This window comes from Excalfactoria chinensis, chromosome 2, assembly GCF_039878825.1.
Source record: "Excalfactoria chinensis isolate bCotChi1 chromosome 2, bCotChi1.hap2, whole genome shotgun sequence".
Taxonomy (NCBI): Eukaryota; Metazoa; Chordata; class Aves; order Galliformes; family Phasianidae; genus Excalfactoria; species Excalfactoria chinensis.
The window spans coordinates 128,206,606-128,225,680 of NC_092826.1; the positions used below are offsets into that span (position 1 = coordinate 128,206,606).

At 40.4% G+C, this 19,075-nt stretch overlaps 1 protein-coding gene across 1 annotated transcript in view; it reads left to right on the top strand.

Annotated features, from left to right (window-relative positions):
* ZEB1 (zinc finger E-box binding homeobox 1) overlaps positions 1–14,539 on the top strand; it is a 100,779-nt gene extending 86,240 nt beyond the window's left edge. The window contains exons 5-9 of the mRNA XM_072329101.1: positions 1,143–1,345; positions 4,928–5,033; positions 6,508–8,318; positions 10,185–10,365; positions 12,024–14,539. Of these exons, the coding sequence (XP_072185202.1) occupies positions 1,143–1,345; positions 4,928–5,033; positions 6,508–8,318; positions 10,185–10,365; positions 12,024–12,589 (2,867 nt within the window). The 3' untranslated portion in view covers positions 12,590–14,539. The remainder of the gene's footprint in view (positions 1–1,142; positions 1,346–4,927; positions 5,034–6,507; positions 8,319–10,184; positions 10,366–12,023) is intronic.
* Positions 14,540–19,075: the final 4,536 nt, after the last annotated feature.

Below are 19,075 nucleotides of genomic sequence, written 5' to 3' on the forward strand. Positions count from 1 at the left end.
ATTGCTTGTAGTCCAGCAACTTCAAATGACAATCTGCACCCCAGTTTGCACCTCACAATTCAGATCAAAAAGAAATAATCTGTGCAGATGTGCCACTTTCCTCTCGTGCTGTCATTCAGCACAATGAATAGATGCTTTGTTGCAAAATTTGCTTTCCATTTCCCTTGAAGCTTGGTCACTGGACCTTACCAGACCTCGTAAACAGATAATTCGATCCAATACTGCGAACCCTGCACTTCTGTAAGCACTTTTTCCATTAATCTGTAAAGTAAGATGTTTTCTAAATCTCAGAAACAAATCTTTTCTAGCATAGAATAAGTTACTATATATGGGGGAGAACTAAATGCTGATAAGAAAAAATGGAGTTAAAGCTTCATAAATAATGACTTCTCAGGAATATTCCTGTCAAATTAATATTCAGCTTCAATCTGATTTCACTTTTTGCTGGTACAGGAGTAACTTCACAGAAGCCAATAGAATAAATCCCATAGGTTGTACTAGAATAATATTTATGGCATCACATCTGATATCTCTTCTTTCTGTCACTCATCTGTTTCTCCTGCATATAGTATGTCCCACGTAGCTGTGCATAACTATGAAGAGTATCAGCTGTGTTTCTGTTCTCCTTTCTCTTACAATTTTATGTTAAGTAACAAGAAGATCATTCTCTGCAGCCTAAAAATGTTGCTCATTCCTCACGATCTGGAAATAGGGTGACCATTAAGTGCTGCAGTCCTAGACTTATTTTGTGAACATGATGTTGGGGTTTCCAGTGGTAGGGCTAACCAGACCTATAGAGCTTCCTGGCTCTAAAACCACGTATTACAGTGGTCAGAGTACTTTCTCATCAGAGACACGTGCAGAGGCTCTGGTGCTGTGTGGGGACAGAGGTGTGGTTCTGGGGAATGTCTGTGTGCTGACATCCTCCAGCACACGCTGGGACAGCTGCACCCTACCGCAGTCAGTAACATAATACCTAAAGAAAAAACAGTCGTCGTTCCTTTTCTAAACGAGATGGAGCTTCCCAGCAGCTGCGCATTTTCTTACAGTCATATGTATGAATGTAAACTGTGTCTGTCGATGTTGGTTGAGTTCAGAGTTTACATCTTACTTAAATACACCATATTCTCTCTCCTGTGCAGGAACACCCGATGCGTTTTCCCAGCTGCTTACCTGCCCGTACTGCGATAGAGGGTACAAGCGCTTTACCTCTCTGAAGGAACACATTAAATACCGCCATGAAAAAAACGAGGATAACTTCAGTTGCTCCCTTTGCAGTTACACGTTTGCATACAGAACACAGCTGGACCGCCACATGACGTCGCACAAGTCGGGACGAGATCAGGTCAGTGGCATTGGCTGGAGGCCCTGCTGTCCTCTGCAGCAACGCCTGGTGTGTGAGTAGAGACATGCAGAGCATGATGGACATTCGTCTCAGAGTCTGGTGGACTGAAGCACCGATCCTTGAGCAATTAAACCTGAAGTTGAAGTCAGAGTTCTCCCATAGCTAACAAAGGGTGTGATCTGATTTTCTGTGCTTCCATTCATCTAGGCAATACGGTTGGGTCTGAATTTTAGTTTTCAGAAGTGCTGAAGATATTCTGAACTCATTTTCTGTGGTTCATTTGTGACCTGAGGGCATGGTTCTTTGAGATGCCCATGTTGAGTTAACCACCCCATTATTGCTGAGATGCCTGAGGTTCCCCACTCCCTGCTTTTCTGTTTTTCTTCTATCCCTAGGATTTCCCATTGCTCAACCCCAATTACATGCTTTCATAGCTTACCAGAGGTGCTGAAGCTCAGTAAGCCAGGTGAAGCTCATTGAAACAGACAGGAATTAGCCAAGAAAACAGACACAGATTTTTTTTACCACCAAGTTAGAAAGAGTCTTGAAAACTCTCCCTTCTGAGGGCAGACTACAAAGATTGAAACTCCTCGGAGCTGAAAGAGGAGGGAAACGTTGCAGAAATACACAAAGCCATGAATAGTGAGAACGTATTTCTTGCAGCTCCAAAACAACAGTACTTCGTTAAACTGAAAAGCTCTGACATAAAATTAACCAAAAAAGGAGATGATCTTTTACATATTGCATATTAATTATTATTCTTCAAATTATCACTAATTTATCAGAGTTAAAAGTGCATTGTCCTTCATCCCCGAGTGAATACTTTCAGGAAACACTGCAAGAAGTATAGGCAATCCTGCCCAAGGGTTTTGCTGTTCTGCAAGGCTTGGAATAACCTCACCAGCATGTTGTGGCAGAGCGTTTCTCATTTATTCCCCATGAACAATTCATTTTTGCCTTGGCTTCCACTTTAAAGATGCTGTCATCTTATATACAGCTGATATCTATGCCTATAAAATCTATGAATGCTTTTTGTAAAATCTAGTTGCTGTGAGCTGCCAATTTTATTTCCAGTTTTTCCAACTAGAAACCTAAAAGCAGAAGAAAAGAGTAGTTGGGAGGACTTCCTGTTTTTACACCTGGTTGTAATGAAAAGAGAAAAAACGATCAGCTAAACAACCAACCTCAGAAGAATGGGTAGAAAGGGAAATGTAGATTGTATTGCTGAAAGAAACATTTCAGATATATTTTAATAGGATTATATTTTTGAAGGCACGTGTCTGCATGTGCTAAGCAGGAATGTTGTTTCTATGAAGTATCTGGAATTCAATATTACACCAGCTCACGTGCAATTTTCTCTAGAGCCATACCCAGGGTCAAAACAATGACAGTTCAGATACTTGGTGAAGTTGAAACGCTGATTTGTTTAGGTTATTGTCACAGAGTTGTCATGTCTTCAGATTGCCTATACTTTTATATATGTTGTTTAGTCGTTTCTGCAATGGAAAATTGAGTTTTACCAATGGTATAGACCTGTTGGCTGTGGGTCTTAAACAGCAGCATCTTCAAAACTGTTTACTGTTTTCGCCTTGTTCATAAAGGACTTAACCGGAAAGTAGATGGTTTGGATAACTTTATGTTGGCTGATCAGTGAGCAGCATGGGACAGTTCTGTATTTGTTTGGAAGCAGTAAGCAAAGATAATTTGCATTGTAGCAGAGGCTGGGTGAGAGGTACACGTAGGCTGTGCCTTCATCTGAGAAGATGCCAACCTGCAGAGCAGAGCAGCTGTATTGCAAATATAAGAAGCATGGAGATGCTACCTAACCAAAAGCTCAAGGCAGCTTATGGCTGTAAGCAAGAAAACAGAAAAACTCATTAAAAGTTTGGTAAGAGTAGAAAATCTCATTAAAAATTTAGTAAGAGAAATGTGAGCTTCCATGCCTTGGAAGTAGAATGTTGAAGTTTTAAGACTGGGGCAGAGACATTATTTGACAGATCATATCCATGCAGTAAGGTGAAACATTAGGACGTAGTGTGATATCCACAGTGGCTGTCTGTGTGCTGAGAGCCTTTAACCTGCCGAATCGTGAGTCAAACAAAGCTGACTGATTCTCAACAGGCTTAAGTGAATCCTGACACAGTTCTTTGTACTCAGTGGAGTTGGATCACAAAAGTGCAGCAAGTCAGCTGCAGTCTCCAAGAGCATCTCCTTCCCAGTGCTTAAACAGAGCCCCAGAGATGCCTGGACACTGATGGCTCCCAGCACAGGCATGGTGCTGCTGGGCACCTCCTTACCACAGCTCACCCAGATGGCTGAGTGCGGCCTGAAAGCAGCTGCTGCTTTTTAAATAAGCTGTTGCTTTGAACAGATAGAAACTCCAGTTCCTCTATTTCATGTCATAAATAAACATATTTCCTGTTTATGAGGGTGGATAGTGATAGGACAAGGGGAAATGATTTTAAACTGAGATAGGGGAGGGTTAGGTTAGGTTTTAGGAGGAAGTTTTTCACACAGAGGGTGGTGACGCACTGGAACAGGTTGCCCAAGGAGGTTGTGGATGCCCCATTGCTGGAGGCATTCAAAACCAGGCTGGATGTGGCTCTGGGCAGCCGTATCTGGTGGTTGGAGACCTTGCACTCAACAGGGGGGTTGAAATTACGTGATCATTGTGGTCCTTTTCAACCCAGGACATTCTATGTCAGTAATTAAGTAGCTCCAAGTTTTAATGCACGCACTATTTTTGTCATAAAATGCACACATTAATATCTAGCATATATATGTATGTCACACATACCATACATATTTACACATCATTTTTCACTTCTGCTTCTTTGAAGCTAGTACAGTGATAAGGCTAAATTAAATGTCATTGGATTAAAAGTTTAAAGTACTTGATAATAAATGCTCTCAAAAGGCAAAATATGACAGAAATAATTTCAGAGCTTCAGTGCAAACAGTGAATAACTGTGATGTTGCACACTGAGGAACTCCCTCCATACTACTATTTATTTTAATTTAGGATTTTATTTGTTTTGAGAATTAATTGTGACTGTGCACCTTTGCAGTCACTGATCCATCTTCTCTTGAGCAATCCTGTGGCACCGTTATGTAAAGGAATCCCAGCCCAAGTACTGCAGGCACGTAAATGGAAAAATCAAGTCAACTGATTAAACTTTGAACAGGCTTTTATGCACTTTAATGTTTCTCTGTCTTTTGTGACATATTCTGTGGTTGGTGGGCTTGGGCTTTTGTTGGGTTCTTGCTTTCACATGTTGAATCTGTGTATATGTTAGAACTTACTCACATAGTGGGTCAGAGCAAGCTTCACCTGAAGTTAGGAGAAAGAATGAATACTTTTAATTCCCTTTTACTGTACCAGGTTTATTCAGAAGATGCACATGGTTCGTTTTTAACCTGACTTCTAATTTACTTCTTCTCCATGCATAACACATACCAATTTCAGTCTCTTAAAATTGTGATTATTTTCAGTTTTGTACATTTTCTCTGTTACTCTGTGAAAATACAGGCTTTTTTTCCAGTATGCTGTTTGTTGCCATAATTGCAAATTCTTTCTTGCAGAGACATGTGACGCAGTCCAGTGGTAATCGAAAATTCAAGTGCACTGAATGTGGAAAAGCTTTTAAATATAAACATCATCTAAAGGAGCACCTACGAATCCACAGTGGTAAATAAAACAAGCACTGAATTATGTACTAATGCTACCGTTCCTACTCTGTATAACTTTGATGCAATATCAGTCTTGTAAGTGTAAGTTTAAAATACTAGGGCGTTCCCTTCTCTTTCTCTAAGACTCTGTACCTACTGACTGCAGCCTTCAACTGTGCGCAGAAAATATGTAGGATAACTCAAGAGGCTTCACATTTGCAACTTGAGCTTTGGCATTTAAGGAAGCTTCACATGTGGCAGAAGAAATGGGGCATCCTTTTGGTCTTTCTCACTTGTCTGTTTTTTCTCATTGTTGGCAGAACACTTAGCTACTTGTGAGCCTTGCTAGAAAACTTTAATTGATAGAAATCAGGATATAGCAACTATAGTTCCCTACCGTGGCCGCTATTTTCCCCAGTACACGATGATTAAAATAGCCTCAGGGCACACATGTGAGATTGTCATACCCCATCACATCAGCTTCAATTTATAATGTTACATATTTATAAATATTATATAAAAATAAGTATCCCTCGATTTCTTTATTTTGACCCAGTTTTACTCAGTAAAGTATGAAAAGCAGTAAGTATGAAAACAAGACGTTAAGCCATCTTTTCCTTTCTTATTGGTTGCTCAGCCATGGTAATAGCAATTAAGTGCACTTAGAAGCCCTTCCTCAGGAAACCTCATCTTCATTTCATTTCCAGAGAGCAGCGATATCTGCTCCTGTGCTTGGGAAGACTTTACTGACAGGCTTTCAGTCCGATGCCAGCCAACTGTTCTTTTTCCTTCTCTTTCTTCTTCCTCTGTAACCCAGATCCCTGCAAAGTCACTTCTATGTGTGGGTGTCGTGATTGCATCGTTGTATGCACCTTCCCGACCATTCAACCTGGGTTACTTCTCTGAAGGAAAATGTTCATCTGTCTTACACACGTGTCTAGTTTCTTTTTACTCAGCTGATAAGTGTTGTAGGAAGATACAGATATAATGTACTTGAGTTTGACTCTATACAATTTATATAACTCTTCATTTAATTGTGATTTGCATTTATGCCATTTATAGTTTTTCTTTGGTTAAGCATATTCTATGTTTTTTATTCTTTATTTTTTTCCTGAAGCAGCTTATGCTGCTTCTGACATTAGTAGAGCTACTACTGGGATGGTGTTTAATGAAATCTTCCAGACCACATAGACTCATTTATGTGATATGTAGCCGGTTACTAGAAAGTACTGGAATGTGTCATGATCACATGGGTGCCATTCTGTGTGTCCTGTTGGGTCACAGTGAAACTTACCGCAGGACCCTGGGATCAGAGCTATAGATGATGTAATTGCTGTTGGTCTTCAATTCACTGTAAAGGACTTTTTTCCCTAGGACTCTGAGGGGTAATTTTAATATATTGTTTTCTAGTTACTATTTGATGAAGCTACATTGTAACCTATCAAACTATTGCATGTGTCTTTTCTCTTCCTTTTTTTTTTTTTAATCTTTAGGAGAGAAGCCATATGAGTGCCCAAACTGCAAGAAACGTTTTTCCCATTCTGGTTCATACAGCTCACACATAAGCAGTAAGAAGTGTATTGGTTTGATGCCCGTGAATGGTCGAGCTCGGTCAGGGCTCAAGACGTCTCAGTGCTCCTCCCCTTCCCTTTCTGCATCACCCGGTAGCCCAGCAAGACCACAGATACGACAAAAGATAGAAAATAAACCCTTGCAAGAGCAACTTCCTGTTAACCAAATTAAAACTGAACCTGTGGATTATGAATTCAAGCCCATAGTGGTTGCTTCAGGAATTAATTGTTCGACCCCTTTGCAGAATGGGGTTTTTAGTGGTGGTAGCCCATTGCAGGCAACCAGTTCTCCTCAGGGTGTGGTGCAAGCTGTTGTTCTGCCAACAGTGGGTCTCGTGTCTCCCATAAGCATCAACTTAAGTGACATTCAAAATGTACTTAAAGTGGCAGTGGATGGTAATGTAATAAGGCAAGTATTGGAAAACAATCATGCTAACCTTGCATCCAAAGAACAAGAAACAATCAGCAATGCATCTATACAACAAGCTGGCCATTCCCTCATTTCAGCTATCAGTCTTCCTTTGGTTGACCAAGATGGGACAACCAAAATTATCATCAACTACAGCTTGGAGCAGCCGAGTCAACTTCAGGTTGTTCCCCAGAATCTAAAAAAAGAACATTCTGTTCCTACAAACAGTTGCAAAAATGAAAAGTTACCAGAAGATCTTACGGTGAAGTCTGAGAAAGATAAAAACTTTGAAGGAGAGACCAATGATAGCACTTGTCTTCTTTGTGATGACTGTCCAGGAGATCTTAATGCACTTCAAGAATTAAAGCACTATGAAACAAAAAATCCTCCTCAGCTTCCTCAGTCCAGTGGAACAGAAGCTGAGAAGCCCAGCTCCCCCGCCCCGTCAGAAACTGGGGAGAACAACTTAACTCCTGGTCAGCCACCTTTAAAGAACCTTTTATCGCTCCTAAAAGCATATTATGCATTAAATGCACAACCAAGCGCAGAAGAGCTTTCAAAAATAGCCGATTCTGTAAACCTACCACTGGATGTGGTAAAAAAGTGGTTCGAAAAAATGCAAGCTGGACAAATTTCTGTGCAGTCTTCTGGACCATCTTCTCCTGAACAAGCTAAAATAAGCAGTCCCACAGATAATGATGATCAAGCAGCAACTACAAACGAGAGCGAACCCCAGAACAGCACAAACAACTCACAAAATCCGGCCAATACAAATAAATCTCAGACTTCATCAGGGGGATCAACTGAGAATGGATCGCGCAGTAGCACGCCATCCCCATCACCACTAAACCTTTCTTCATCAAGAAATTCACAGGGTTATACGTACACAGCAGAGGGTGTACAAGAAGAGCCACAAATTGAACCTCTTGACCTTTCACTACCAAAGCAACATGGAGAACTGTTGGAAAGATCTACCATAACTAGTGTTTACCAGAACAGTGTTTATTCTGTCCAGGAAGAACCTTTGAACTTAACTTGTGCAAAAAAAGAACCACAAAAGGACAACAGTATTACAGACTCTGATCCTATTGTAAATGTAATCCCACCAAGTGCCAATCCCATAAATATTGCTATACCTACAGTCACTGCCCAGTTACCTACAATTGTTGCCATTGCTGACCAGAACAGTGTTCCATGCTTGAGAGCTCTTGCTGCCAATAAGCAAACCATTTTGATTCCCCAGGTGGCTTATACATACTCTACTGCAGTTAGCCCTGCAGTTCAGGAAACACCACCAAAACAGGCCCAAGCCAACGGAAGTCAGGTACTGAAGTCTCTGTGTTCCTGTGCATTGTATATGATGTGTTCATGGTGTATCCTTATGAAATTTACAGAAAATTGTCAAAATAAATGAAATAATATTTAGGGTGGTGAAGCACTGGAGCAGGCTGTCCAGAGAGGCTATGGAAGCCCCATCTCTGAAGGTGCTTTTGTCCAGGTTGTTCTGGAGACCTGGGCAGCCTGAGCTGCTGAGTATGAATCCTGCCTATGGCAGCAGGGCTGGAAATGGGTAATCCTTAAGGTCCCTTCTAACACAAGCCATTCAGTGATTCTATGACTCTGAGAAAACGTAACTGCAAACTATCCCAAACATTATTCTTGTTTGCTAAGGGATAATAAATGTCACCGTTAACACCTCTGCAAAGCTGCTCAGCTCAAACAATATATGTCCGGACTGACAGCAGCATTCTAGTTCTGTGTATGAGCAAGTTAGTTCTTCACTAAATTCTACCATTCAAAAGGGTTTTCTAGAACATCAGTGCTCAGTATTTTGAGGACCGCTTAGTTCTCTGGATGAAAAACCAGTGTAAAGTCATAGCGTATGTTTGTTGGTGGCTCCTTACCTCCTCTTCCCCAACATCCAGAAAATGAACTATTTGTAAATTACTGTCTTCACTCTGCTGTGCTTTCTTAGCTTGCAGAGTAGCATAACTTGTCCTACACCATAATGGCACTTCAAACAAAATGCAGAAGTATTTTTAATTGCAACTAGGGTAGGTATTCGTCGCACTTTGTTCCTGTACCCTGTTCTGTTCCTCCCTGAGTCCTTCCAGATGTGATCTAACCAGACTCAGTCCTGCTGAGCATCAGCTATGTGCATGGAGGCAGGGACACAGCAGAACAGATGTGGATCACATAAAGACTAAGTGTTCTTACTTAAATCTTAAAAATTGTCAACTCTGCATTTTATGCAGGCATCTCTATAGCCAGAAACTGAGGAACCTTGAAGATTTATGAGATTGCTTGTATGTTAAAGTTTATGAGACAGACCAAATTTCAGGTAGCTAATACATACGTTTTTATGTTCCAGCTTGATAATGCAAGACAAAATTAATTCTGTCTGTTGCCTCTAATGTCATTGGAAATTACTGTACTACTTAGAAGTGAGCTTCATCACTTGAAATGCTTAGAAATAGACAACAGTTACAAAACATGGATAGTTTTTATTAATGAAGTGTTTGAAATCCCCAGATTTTGGTTTAACTGGGATTTTGGTAGATCTGTGAAGAGGAGGACGGTCAATTATGCATATGTGAACAATGAAAGCTTTTTGAGGTGACCTAGTCTAAAAAATCCTCCATTAGATTGTGAAGTAGCGAAATGTGGGTGACAAATGTTTGTTCAGAAACACATTTAGTTATCTAATAGACTCCTTTTTTACTTCCTAACACTGGTTATGATACTTTACAACTCTATAACCTTATTTTCCTTCCTAACATTACCCTTATTTTAAGGGTCTTAAAACACAATATGCCAATGTAGCTTAGCCCTGACCAACAGTCAGATTTTTAGGTGTGGCGCTAAGGGACGTGGTTTAGTGGGGAAACATTGGTGGTAAGTGAATGGTTGGACTGAGTGATCTTGGATATTTATTCCAACCTTGGTGATTCTGTGAATGTGATTACAGTCAGTCCCACTGGGGATTGGGCACCTGTGTGATGGCAGGGTCTTCAGAGCAGATGGGTGCAGTGAAAGATTTTGTTGACTATGTAAGTCTAAACAATTTTGTTTGTCCATTTACTGAACAGAATGGAAATAATTGTGCAGCTTCAGCTTATGTTTCATGAATTGTATGCTGCATCAGTGTTTTTTTTTCTTGAACCCAACCTTCTTTGTGCTTTTTGTTAAGGACGAAAGGCAGGACACTAGCTCAGAAGGAGTATCGAATGTAGAAGACCAAAATGATTCTGATTCAACACCCCCAAAGAAAAAGATGAGGAAGACAGAAAACGGGATGTATGCATGTGATTTGTGTGACAAAATATTCCAGAAGAGCAGCTCGTTATTGAGACATAAGTATGAACACACAGGTATGTACTAGGAAATGCAGGTTCAGATCTTTGTTTTGTTGACTCTGATAAGCTCAGCTGAAATTCAGTTCATTTTAAGATCAGAGGGAAGTATAACGGTCCTTATTATGATCTGTGCCCAGCCCTGCTTAGAACCCACACTTTATGTACTTATTTGACAGAACTGCAATTCTGTGCTTAAATTTGTAAGGTCTAAACCCTGAATAGAAATTCTGGGATTTTCTTCCATCTGGCTCATGGACAATCATTGGTGTGCTACAATATGCAATTAAGGATTTATTTTTTCTAATTTACCTGGACTGCTTTCAAACAAAGAAAAATTATAAATTATAAAAAAGGACAGTGTGTATGTATGATATTTTACCATGAAAGCCAGCGTACCAAGCATGAAGGGTTCTCCAACTGAGCCAAATTTGTAGTTACCTGAACTTTATAAACATTCACTGGACACGAAATCTAATCTCAAAGGAAAATCATTTTGGCTTTGGTTTTTATTTCTAATTTTTGTTAACTGTTCTTTTTAGTTCCAGTTCTGGTATCTTCAGTCTTCTTTTGAATAAGTGTCACTCTCTCTTTTCTTCCGCCATCTCTTCAAAAATGTCTTTTCTTGTTGGTTAATTGCCTACATTATGTTTCTGCCTATTAATGGTTTTATTTCATTTTATTTAAATATACAATTGAAAGCATAAAAGGCTCACCTTCGTCTTTACCATTTGTCTAAACCTCTCGACTTGTGTTCATTAGGAATATCTTCTATTTTCATACCTTCCCACTCCGAGACTCTCTAATCCTCCTTTTCATAACGCAGTTGTGCTTTCCATTCTGCTTTTAAATGAAGTGCAGTGTTCAGAAATGCTGCTTGTTTGACATGGTGTTGGGTGGAGCACGACCAGCAAGCTGCTGTCTTATTGTCTGGGACTTTTATGTCTGGGCAGAAGCTGTATGGGTTTGTTTTGCCTAACAACTTAGAATGCTGGAATCAAGATTACATAGTTGGGTCCACACTGTCTTTATAAGAGTCTCTAAACACAGCAGCAGGAAGGCAAGTAGCAAAGAGGCGAGTAGAAAGATGGAAAAAAGGGCAGGAAGAGAAGTAGATGAAACAAAGCAGATTTTTCCAGTTGATATACATGTAGTCAGCAAGTTTGCTACGCAAAGCACTCACCTGTCCCAGGCAAGATTTTGGAATGATTTTCCTTTTACGTGTGACATGATTCAAGGGCTCGTGCATGAAAGCTAATGTGAAAGCTCATTGATTTTAAATTTCCATCACTATAGAAGAGCTGAAGTGGTTTTGAGTTTGAATAACTTTTTTTGCAAGAAAAATGCCTCCTTTTCTAATCTATTTATATTCACACTTGTTTTGTGCTCTGAGTTGCATCTGGGAATCTGTTTATCCCTTGATGTTCATTTTCCTAAGAGAGTTACAAATAGCTTCGTAGTTTTACAATGTGCCCTTGTACCTTGTATCCCTACGTAAGAAACCCACGCCTGACAGTGCTGAGGGCAAACCGCTAAATGCAATTACTCATTGTTGGTAATACATTCACCAACAGCATAGTATAATGAAGGCAGCAGCACAGAATTTTTAAATATTAAGTTTAAGGAATCCTTTCTTTTTTTTCTTTGTGTGTGTGTGTGTGCACTTTATTTTCTAGGTAAAAGACCTCACGAGTGTGGAATCTGTAAGAAAGCCTTCAAACACAAACACCATTTGATCGAACACATGCGACTGCATTCTGGGGAGAAACCCTACCAATGTGACAAATGTGGAAAGCGCTTTTCACACTCGGGGTCATACTCTCAGCACATGAATCATCGCTACTCCTATTGCAAAAGAGAGGCAGAGGAGCGTGACAGCACAGAGCAGGAGGAGGTGGGACAGGAGGTGCTCAGCAGCGAGCACGCTGGTGCCAGGGCATCGCCATCGCAGATCGACTCCGATGAGAGAGAGAGTCTAACCAGGGAAGAAGAGGAAGATAGTGAAAAAGAGGAAGAGGAGGAGGAGGAAAAGGAGGTAGAAGGACTTCAGGAAGAAAAAGAATGTAGAAAACTACAAGATGTAGAGGAGGAAGAAGTAGTAGAAGAAGAAGAAGAAGAGGAGGAGGAAGGGAAAACTGAAGGTAACAAGAACGATGACGTTGTAAATCGAGCAAGCAATGCAGAACCAGAAGTTATACAGAGCAATGGGCAGGTGGCAGAAGAAAAAACAAATAAAGCTTAAATGATAGTTTTTTCTATATGGAAAAAAATAAATCGGTAATGAAGATCATTCTATATTATACATGCTTTTCATGGAAACACGGTAGCCTGCATACTGTGATTTCTGTTCACTACTGTGTAAAAAAATATATATATAAAAAAAGAAAAAAAGAAAAAAAAAAAGAAATCCAGGTGTGCCTGAACCTCAAACTTAGTAATTTTTCACACAGTTTTCAAAGTTAGGAACAAGTTTGTAACATGAAGCAGATTAGAAAAATACAGTGACTCTGGAAGCAAAGGTTTAACAGGTTGTAGGAAACCTGATTTATTAGACAAGCATCTGGCATTGTTTGTTTTATCAGTATTAATTTTCATTCTTACGTTGATTAATTTTTAAGCTGTACAATTGGGAGAGATTTATATGATTTTTGTTTTGTTTTTGTTTGTTTTTGGTTTGTTTTTTTTTTAAATGGCAAAGCATTTCCTAAATCCGCTTCAGTATTTTATTATGTTTTTAAAATGTGAGAACTTCTGCACTACAGAATTCCCTTTTGCAGAAACCTCTAACAGTGCTTGGCTACCTTTGTAAATTCAACCTAGAAGGTAGCGGTTATAACATTAGATGTTGTAGTAGAGCATATTATCATTTAAAGTGTATTGTTAGCCTTAAGAAAGCAGATGATAGAAGAACTGAAGTTTCTTACTCATGTGGTTAAAAATGTAGTTGAAAAGATTGTTGTTGAGTTCTGATTGCAGGGACTAACAGTGTTGATACCGGTAAGGACAGCCAAGTCGTCAAAATCAGTGTTTGTAATTGTGTTTTGAGTATGTAGTAACAATATGAAGGATATGATATGAAGCTTTGTATCTCCTTTGGCCTTATGCAAGACCTGTGTGCTGTAAGTGCCATTTATCAGTATTACAAAGGCTCTCACCAGCCTTTCTCCAATGCGTGGCCTACAATAACTAGCATTTGTTGATTTGTATCAAACTTCTAATCTAATCATGGGGGAAAAAACACTCAGCCATCAGAGAAGTAAGAACACTGGTATCTTTCATTATTTAATTATTTGGTGGTATTTTTGGTTAATACCTGACTTGCAGAATTTCTCTACGATAATTACAAGGGAAATTTTCTAATCTGCTTTATTGCTTTATCGGTTTACTTTAATTTCAGACACATACATGAAATGTTATCTGGCTCATAAGTATTTTCAAATGTTAGTTATTATGGACCCCATTTATTAACAATGTTAGCTGATTTTTACCTATCAGTATTATTTTATTTCTTTTAGTTTATAGATCTGTGCAACATTTTGTACTGTATGTCTCCAAACCTGGCAGTATTAATACCCTTCTTACTGACATATGTACCTTTTTAGTTTTAGAAAACTTTTATATTTATGTGTCTTATTTTTATATTTCTTTATTTATTACACAGTGTAGTGTATAATACTGTAGTTTGTATTAATACAATAATATATTTTAGTATGAAAATTTGGAAAGTTGATAAGATTTAAAGTAGAGATGCAATCGGTTCTCTTGCATTGAGATTTGATTTAACAGTGTTATGTTAACATTTATACTTGCCTTGGACTGTAGAACAGATGAATTAAAATGGGAATGTATTAATTTTACAATTGCAATCAATTCATTTTACCTTTACCCAGTTTTTAATATAAAGCTCTTAAATTTTGAAATTCACTGTGTGACTAATAGCATGATGCTCTGCAGTTTTATTAAGAGATTAGCCTAACCATAAAACTCTCATTTCCTTAGTAAGCCAAATTAGAATAATCTTATAAACAGTGTTGGGAACAACGTTTAACATTTTTGTGCCAATTTGTTCCTGTATTCATGTATGTATGTTACAAACCTGAAACTTCATTTTTAAGTTCCTTGTTACATCATGGTCATTTTCTAGTTTTTTACCAGACTCCCCATCTCACAATAAAATGCGTCAACAAGTCTGACTTATGTCATTATTGCAGTAATTTCATGTGGCTGCTTTCAGTTACCCCTACCCCGTCACTGGGACGCGGGCTGTTTCAGCATAGCTGCTCGGTTTCGGTTGTCTGCAAGGAGCCTGGAGGGAAGGGGATGTTTGACTCCCTTTCCCTGAAGGAATCACTGTGTTACTTTGTCCATTCCTCAAACCGAAGTAGGAAAAAAAACAAGTTTTCAACACAAGCCGTATGCTCCTGTGATTTTTTTCCTCCTTAATCTATATAATACACGTTGCAATGCTTTTTCTAAACCAGGCTGCTCTGGAATGAGGTAGGTGCGTGGCTGTTTTCTTGATGTTGCAACAAGCCAGTGAAAGAGTTGCTGGTTTGTATTGCTGCTGAGTTGGTGCTGGAATGGCACCAACACTGCAGAAGTGGCTTCTGTCACCAAGTATGAGGGTTCAAACCTTGTACTAAATCTTCATTTGTGCAGCATCTTCATTTGTGCAGCATCAGTTGTAGTGAAGCTGAGAGAGTGTTATTTAAGCAAATTCCTGCTCTTTAATGACTCCTAAAAGGGGATTTCAGTTGCTGATTGTCTTACACGAATGTTATATAAGTTATTTATTATTCACATGTCTGACTTCTGAATAGTTTTCAGTCTTACTATGTCAGCACTGATACATAACAAAGAGCGATCATTGAAAGTTTCCATGTATTTTCCTGTACCGTGTACAAAACGGCACCTTTCAGCGCGGTAAGCTCCTGCCTGTTTTGAAAACAGTTTCCATTTGTATTGCATCAATAATGTTGCCTTGTAATTATTGTTACAACAGAAACAAATTGGGCTGTGCGGAATTTCTTGCAGGTCCAACGGGCTGAGCTATCAGTAATGGAATGCACCTTCTTAAACATATGTTAAGGTGGAGACTTGCAGCTGATTCGTAATTCAAGAGCACATGACTTGTCTGTTGCAATTAATGCAGTGAGACATTTGTTGAATATGGAATGGAAAGAACATTTGTGAGTTCTTTAGTCATAGAGCAAAGAGTAAATTTGAGGTGGCGCATGAAGGCTGCACGCAAAGGGTTTGCCGTGGCTCTGAGTTCCAGAGCCTTAAATGATGCGAGAGGAAACTGCTTGAGGAGAGAATGAAAGCTGAGCAGTTTGATTCAGGGAATGACACTGGTTTGAGCTTTTTAGGAAGCAGCACTGAATTACACGTAATCAGATGAGTTAAAGCATAGCAAAAAGGAAATCAAGAAGTTGTGTTAGTCCGGTTAGTCTGTTTCAATCAGTATTTTAAAGTACAAGAGGATGGACCATAGAATATCAGCCCACAGTGTGACAGTTATCCTAAAAATCAGAATTCTTCAGGTGCTCTGAGTGAAAATGCTTAGTAGGGCAGTGAAGTTCACACTCTAATGCAACTCTGGGAGGAAACCCACAGTGCCTGTGTGGGACAGATGGGACCCAGGGCTGGTATCTGTGCTGGCAAAGTGAGCTGAGGATGGTGGCCACAACACGGAGCAGCCCCAAGGAGGCAAAGCTGTTCACAAGAGGGAAAATAGGGCTAGCGAGAGCAGAACGCTACATTAGGGACTTTTCTCATCAAAGCATCGAGATCAGGCGTTCACGATCAGAACCAGCACAGGAGTGTAGGGCTGGCCATAGTGGAAATACCTTCAGGAGTACAGGAGACTGCGAGAGGTTAAGGTAATGGTGTGTAGATGAGAGAAGTACCTTTTGTTCATGAAGGGAGGAGTGAGGATAGCAGATGTCCTTCAAGTGATGAAGGAGGAGAAAGAGAAGAGCAGGTGTGCTGACCTGAGCTCGTCTCTTTAATTCTGTTACTAACATTTAGTAAGTCTGCATGGGATTCTTCGTTTGGAGGGAGATTTTGTTGTGTGTTTTGCTTTTGCTGTTCACACACACATACATACATTCACTTCTTTCCTCGACAGAATGTCTTGTTTGATTTTCTCTATAACAGCCTGCAATACAAAAAGAAGTTTTAGTATTAGAGTATCAATCCTTCAGGGCTGTGTCTTATCATTTATTCTTTGCCTTTCTCTTGGGTGATTGATCTCAGATTCACTTGGTTTGAAAATGAATACAATAGGGTTATGATGATGGAAATAACTCTTGAATGTGAACAAATATTTACTGCTTCTGCTTTACCCTTCTGCTCCCTTGCAATGTCTGTCACACAGTCTTCTTTATTGTGCTTATTAGATCTCTCATACACACTGCATAGATGTTGTCTCTGGGGGAAACAGTGCATTATGATATATTTCATCGTTTCACCAAAAATAACCTGTAAAACAGTGATTAGAAACTGGACGCGCAGTTGTGATTGTACAAGAAATGCGCTGACATGAGGAACCCTTGGCAGCAAGGTTGGGTCTCACAGCGTGCTGTAGAATGCCGACTGTGGGCATCAGGTGGTGCTCACCCACACCTGGGTAACATCCTCCAAGGTGTGAGATCCCCTGGGAGCTCTTTAAAGATGATGAGGATGTAAGATATATACCAAATAAATGAAGCGAGTACTCCAGCAATGCCACTTTGGACTTTTCCTGGTGTATCTTAACTTCCGATTCAGCTTTTAGATTTCAACCTTTCTGTAACGTGTCCTTGTCTTCTACTCATCTTTGTGTCAGCTGGGATTTGTGTTATAATTACGAGCTTTTCATCACATGTTAATTCAGGAATTAAAGGGATAAATGAGCTAAATCCTTTAAAAATGAAATAATCCTACAGTGATTTTGTGTCATTCCTCAGGAGTTGCTGTGCCTCTTTTACCCGGCATGCTGCTTGCTTGTTCCATGCCCTGGTCCATGCAGGCCCTGTGTGATGGGTGGTGGTATCCCTGACACCCTGGAATTCAGTGACCCTGTATCCGTGCGTGGCTTACAAAGCACTTACAAGTTATTGTGGAGGTACAGAGGGAACAGTCTGCTCATTTGGCACGCAAGAAGGAGATCTGTTGGATCAAATTGTTCAAGAATTAAATTCACTGGAAATTCCTGCAAAACTTGGAAAGTTGAGATGGCTTCAGAGAGCTTTGAGAATCACACTTCTGTACGCAAAAAGGAAACCTGGATTCTATTTTTCTTTCCACCCTCTCAATTGGATTCACCCAATTATGGCAAAACGTTGATGAGGACAGCAGTCCTTAATTCCTTTTGCTGAGGATGAGCTTTGTGCCACATTGGTCTCGTCCGAAGCAGAAGCTGACGTGCTGCCTCGCTGTACAAGCTTCATTCAGAGTCCCCATGAGCAACAAGTGGTGGCTGAGGGGGAGGAAGGATGCACCTCGGTGACTGGGGCTGCACTGCAGCTCTCTGCTCACTGCTGGTCGGGCTTACAGCCTGAACAGGTCAAACAATCTCAGCTGTGGTTGCAGAGATAACAGGGCTTTCAATCAAGACAAGCTGATCTCAAGGTGGCTCTTTTTCAGACAACTCCAAGCAGTTCCTTCAGTAGGAGCTGGCCGCCATGCTTTGGAGGAGCTGCCATCTCCTGCATGGGCCAGCAGGGCAGCCACCCCTCGGTCTGTGCATTACAAATTCCTGAAACAAGTGGCTCGTGTGCTTCAAAATATGGCATTGCCTTCTAATTTGTTTATTTCCCTTTGTACCAGGCATTTTGATCTCCAGGGCAATCTAATGTGTCAAGTGCTCTTAAAATGTCCTGCAGCTTAGTGAGGGGCACTCCATAAACCAAGGAGCAGGCAATTCTAGCATATGCACTCACGATGAGTGTTAGTTATTTTATCCCAGCACCTATAATGAGGCCAACTTTCCCAGCTTAGGGAAACACGGAGCACTGATGATGAATGATGCTAAGAGCTTGCACAAGGCTATTTGGGCATGTTTAGGAGCAGCACTGGGTCTCAAACCTGACCAGGCTGTCTGTCTTCAGCCTTAGCATGCAGTTTTTTCAGTAGGATTGTGATAAGAGCATCATTTCTGTGTTTTTTTGTGGCCCGATGAAGCTCACCCTCTGGCAGCTATGCTGAAGCTTATCCTGTTACAATACCGTCATGAGGCGGCTCTGCTCAAGCAGCAGAGGTTCTGGCTTTCTATACCATAAGAGTATAACACAGGGCCATCAGATGCCAAAAACTTACCGGTGGGACACTTGGCTCGATGTTGGCTGCCACCAGCAATTCCCTTCTAGAAGTGCTTACAGCAAGCAGCAATCCTCATTGCTCTGTTGCTCCTTGCATGGGCCAATGGTGGATTGCTGTGAGAAGCAAAGTGGCGAGCGTGCTGTCAGGCTGCGGGTAGCTCCAGTTCTACCACTGACTTTTACAGAGGGGAAAGAAAACCAGTGCTGCTGATTCTCTGCATGCTCCTGCTGACCCAGCACATCCTTTTGTCCCTCACAGTTTTTTCTTTAAGGTTAAGTGTCAGGGATGCATGGTCTGGGTCCTGGAGGCTCCCAACCAGCTGCAGCCACCGGGTGAAGGGAGTGGAGGGAAATTCCTGTTTTAACATACCTTAGTAGAGCAGATCATCCAGTTCCTAGCTGTATCCCAACTGTTTCTGCCTGCG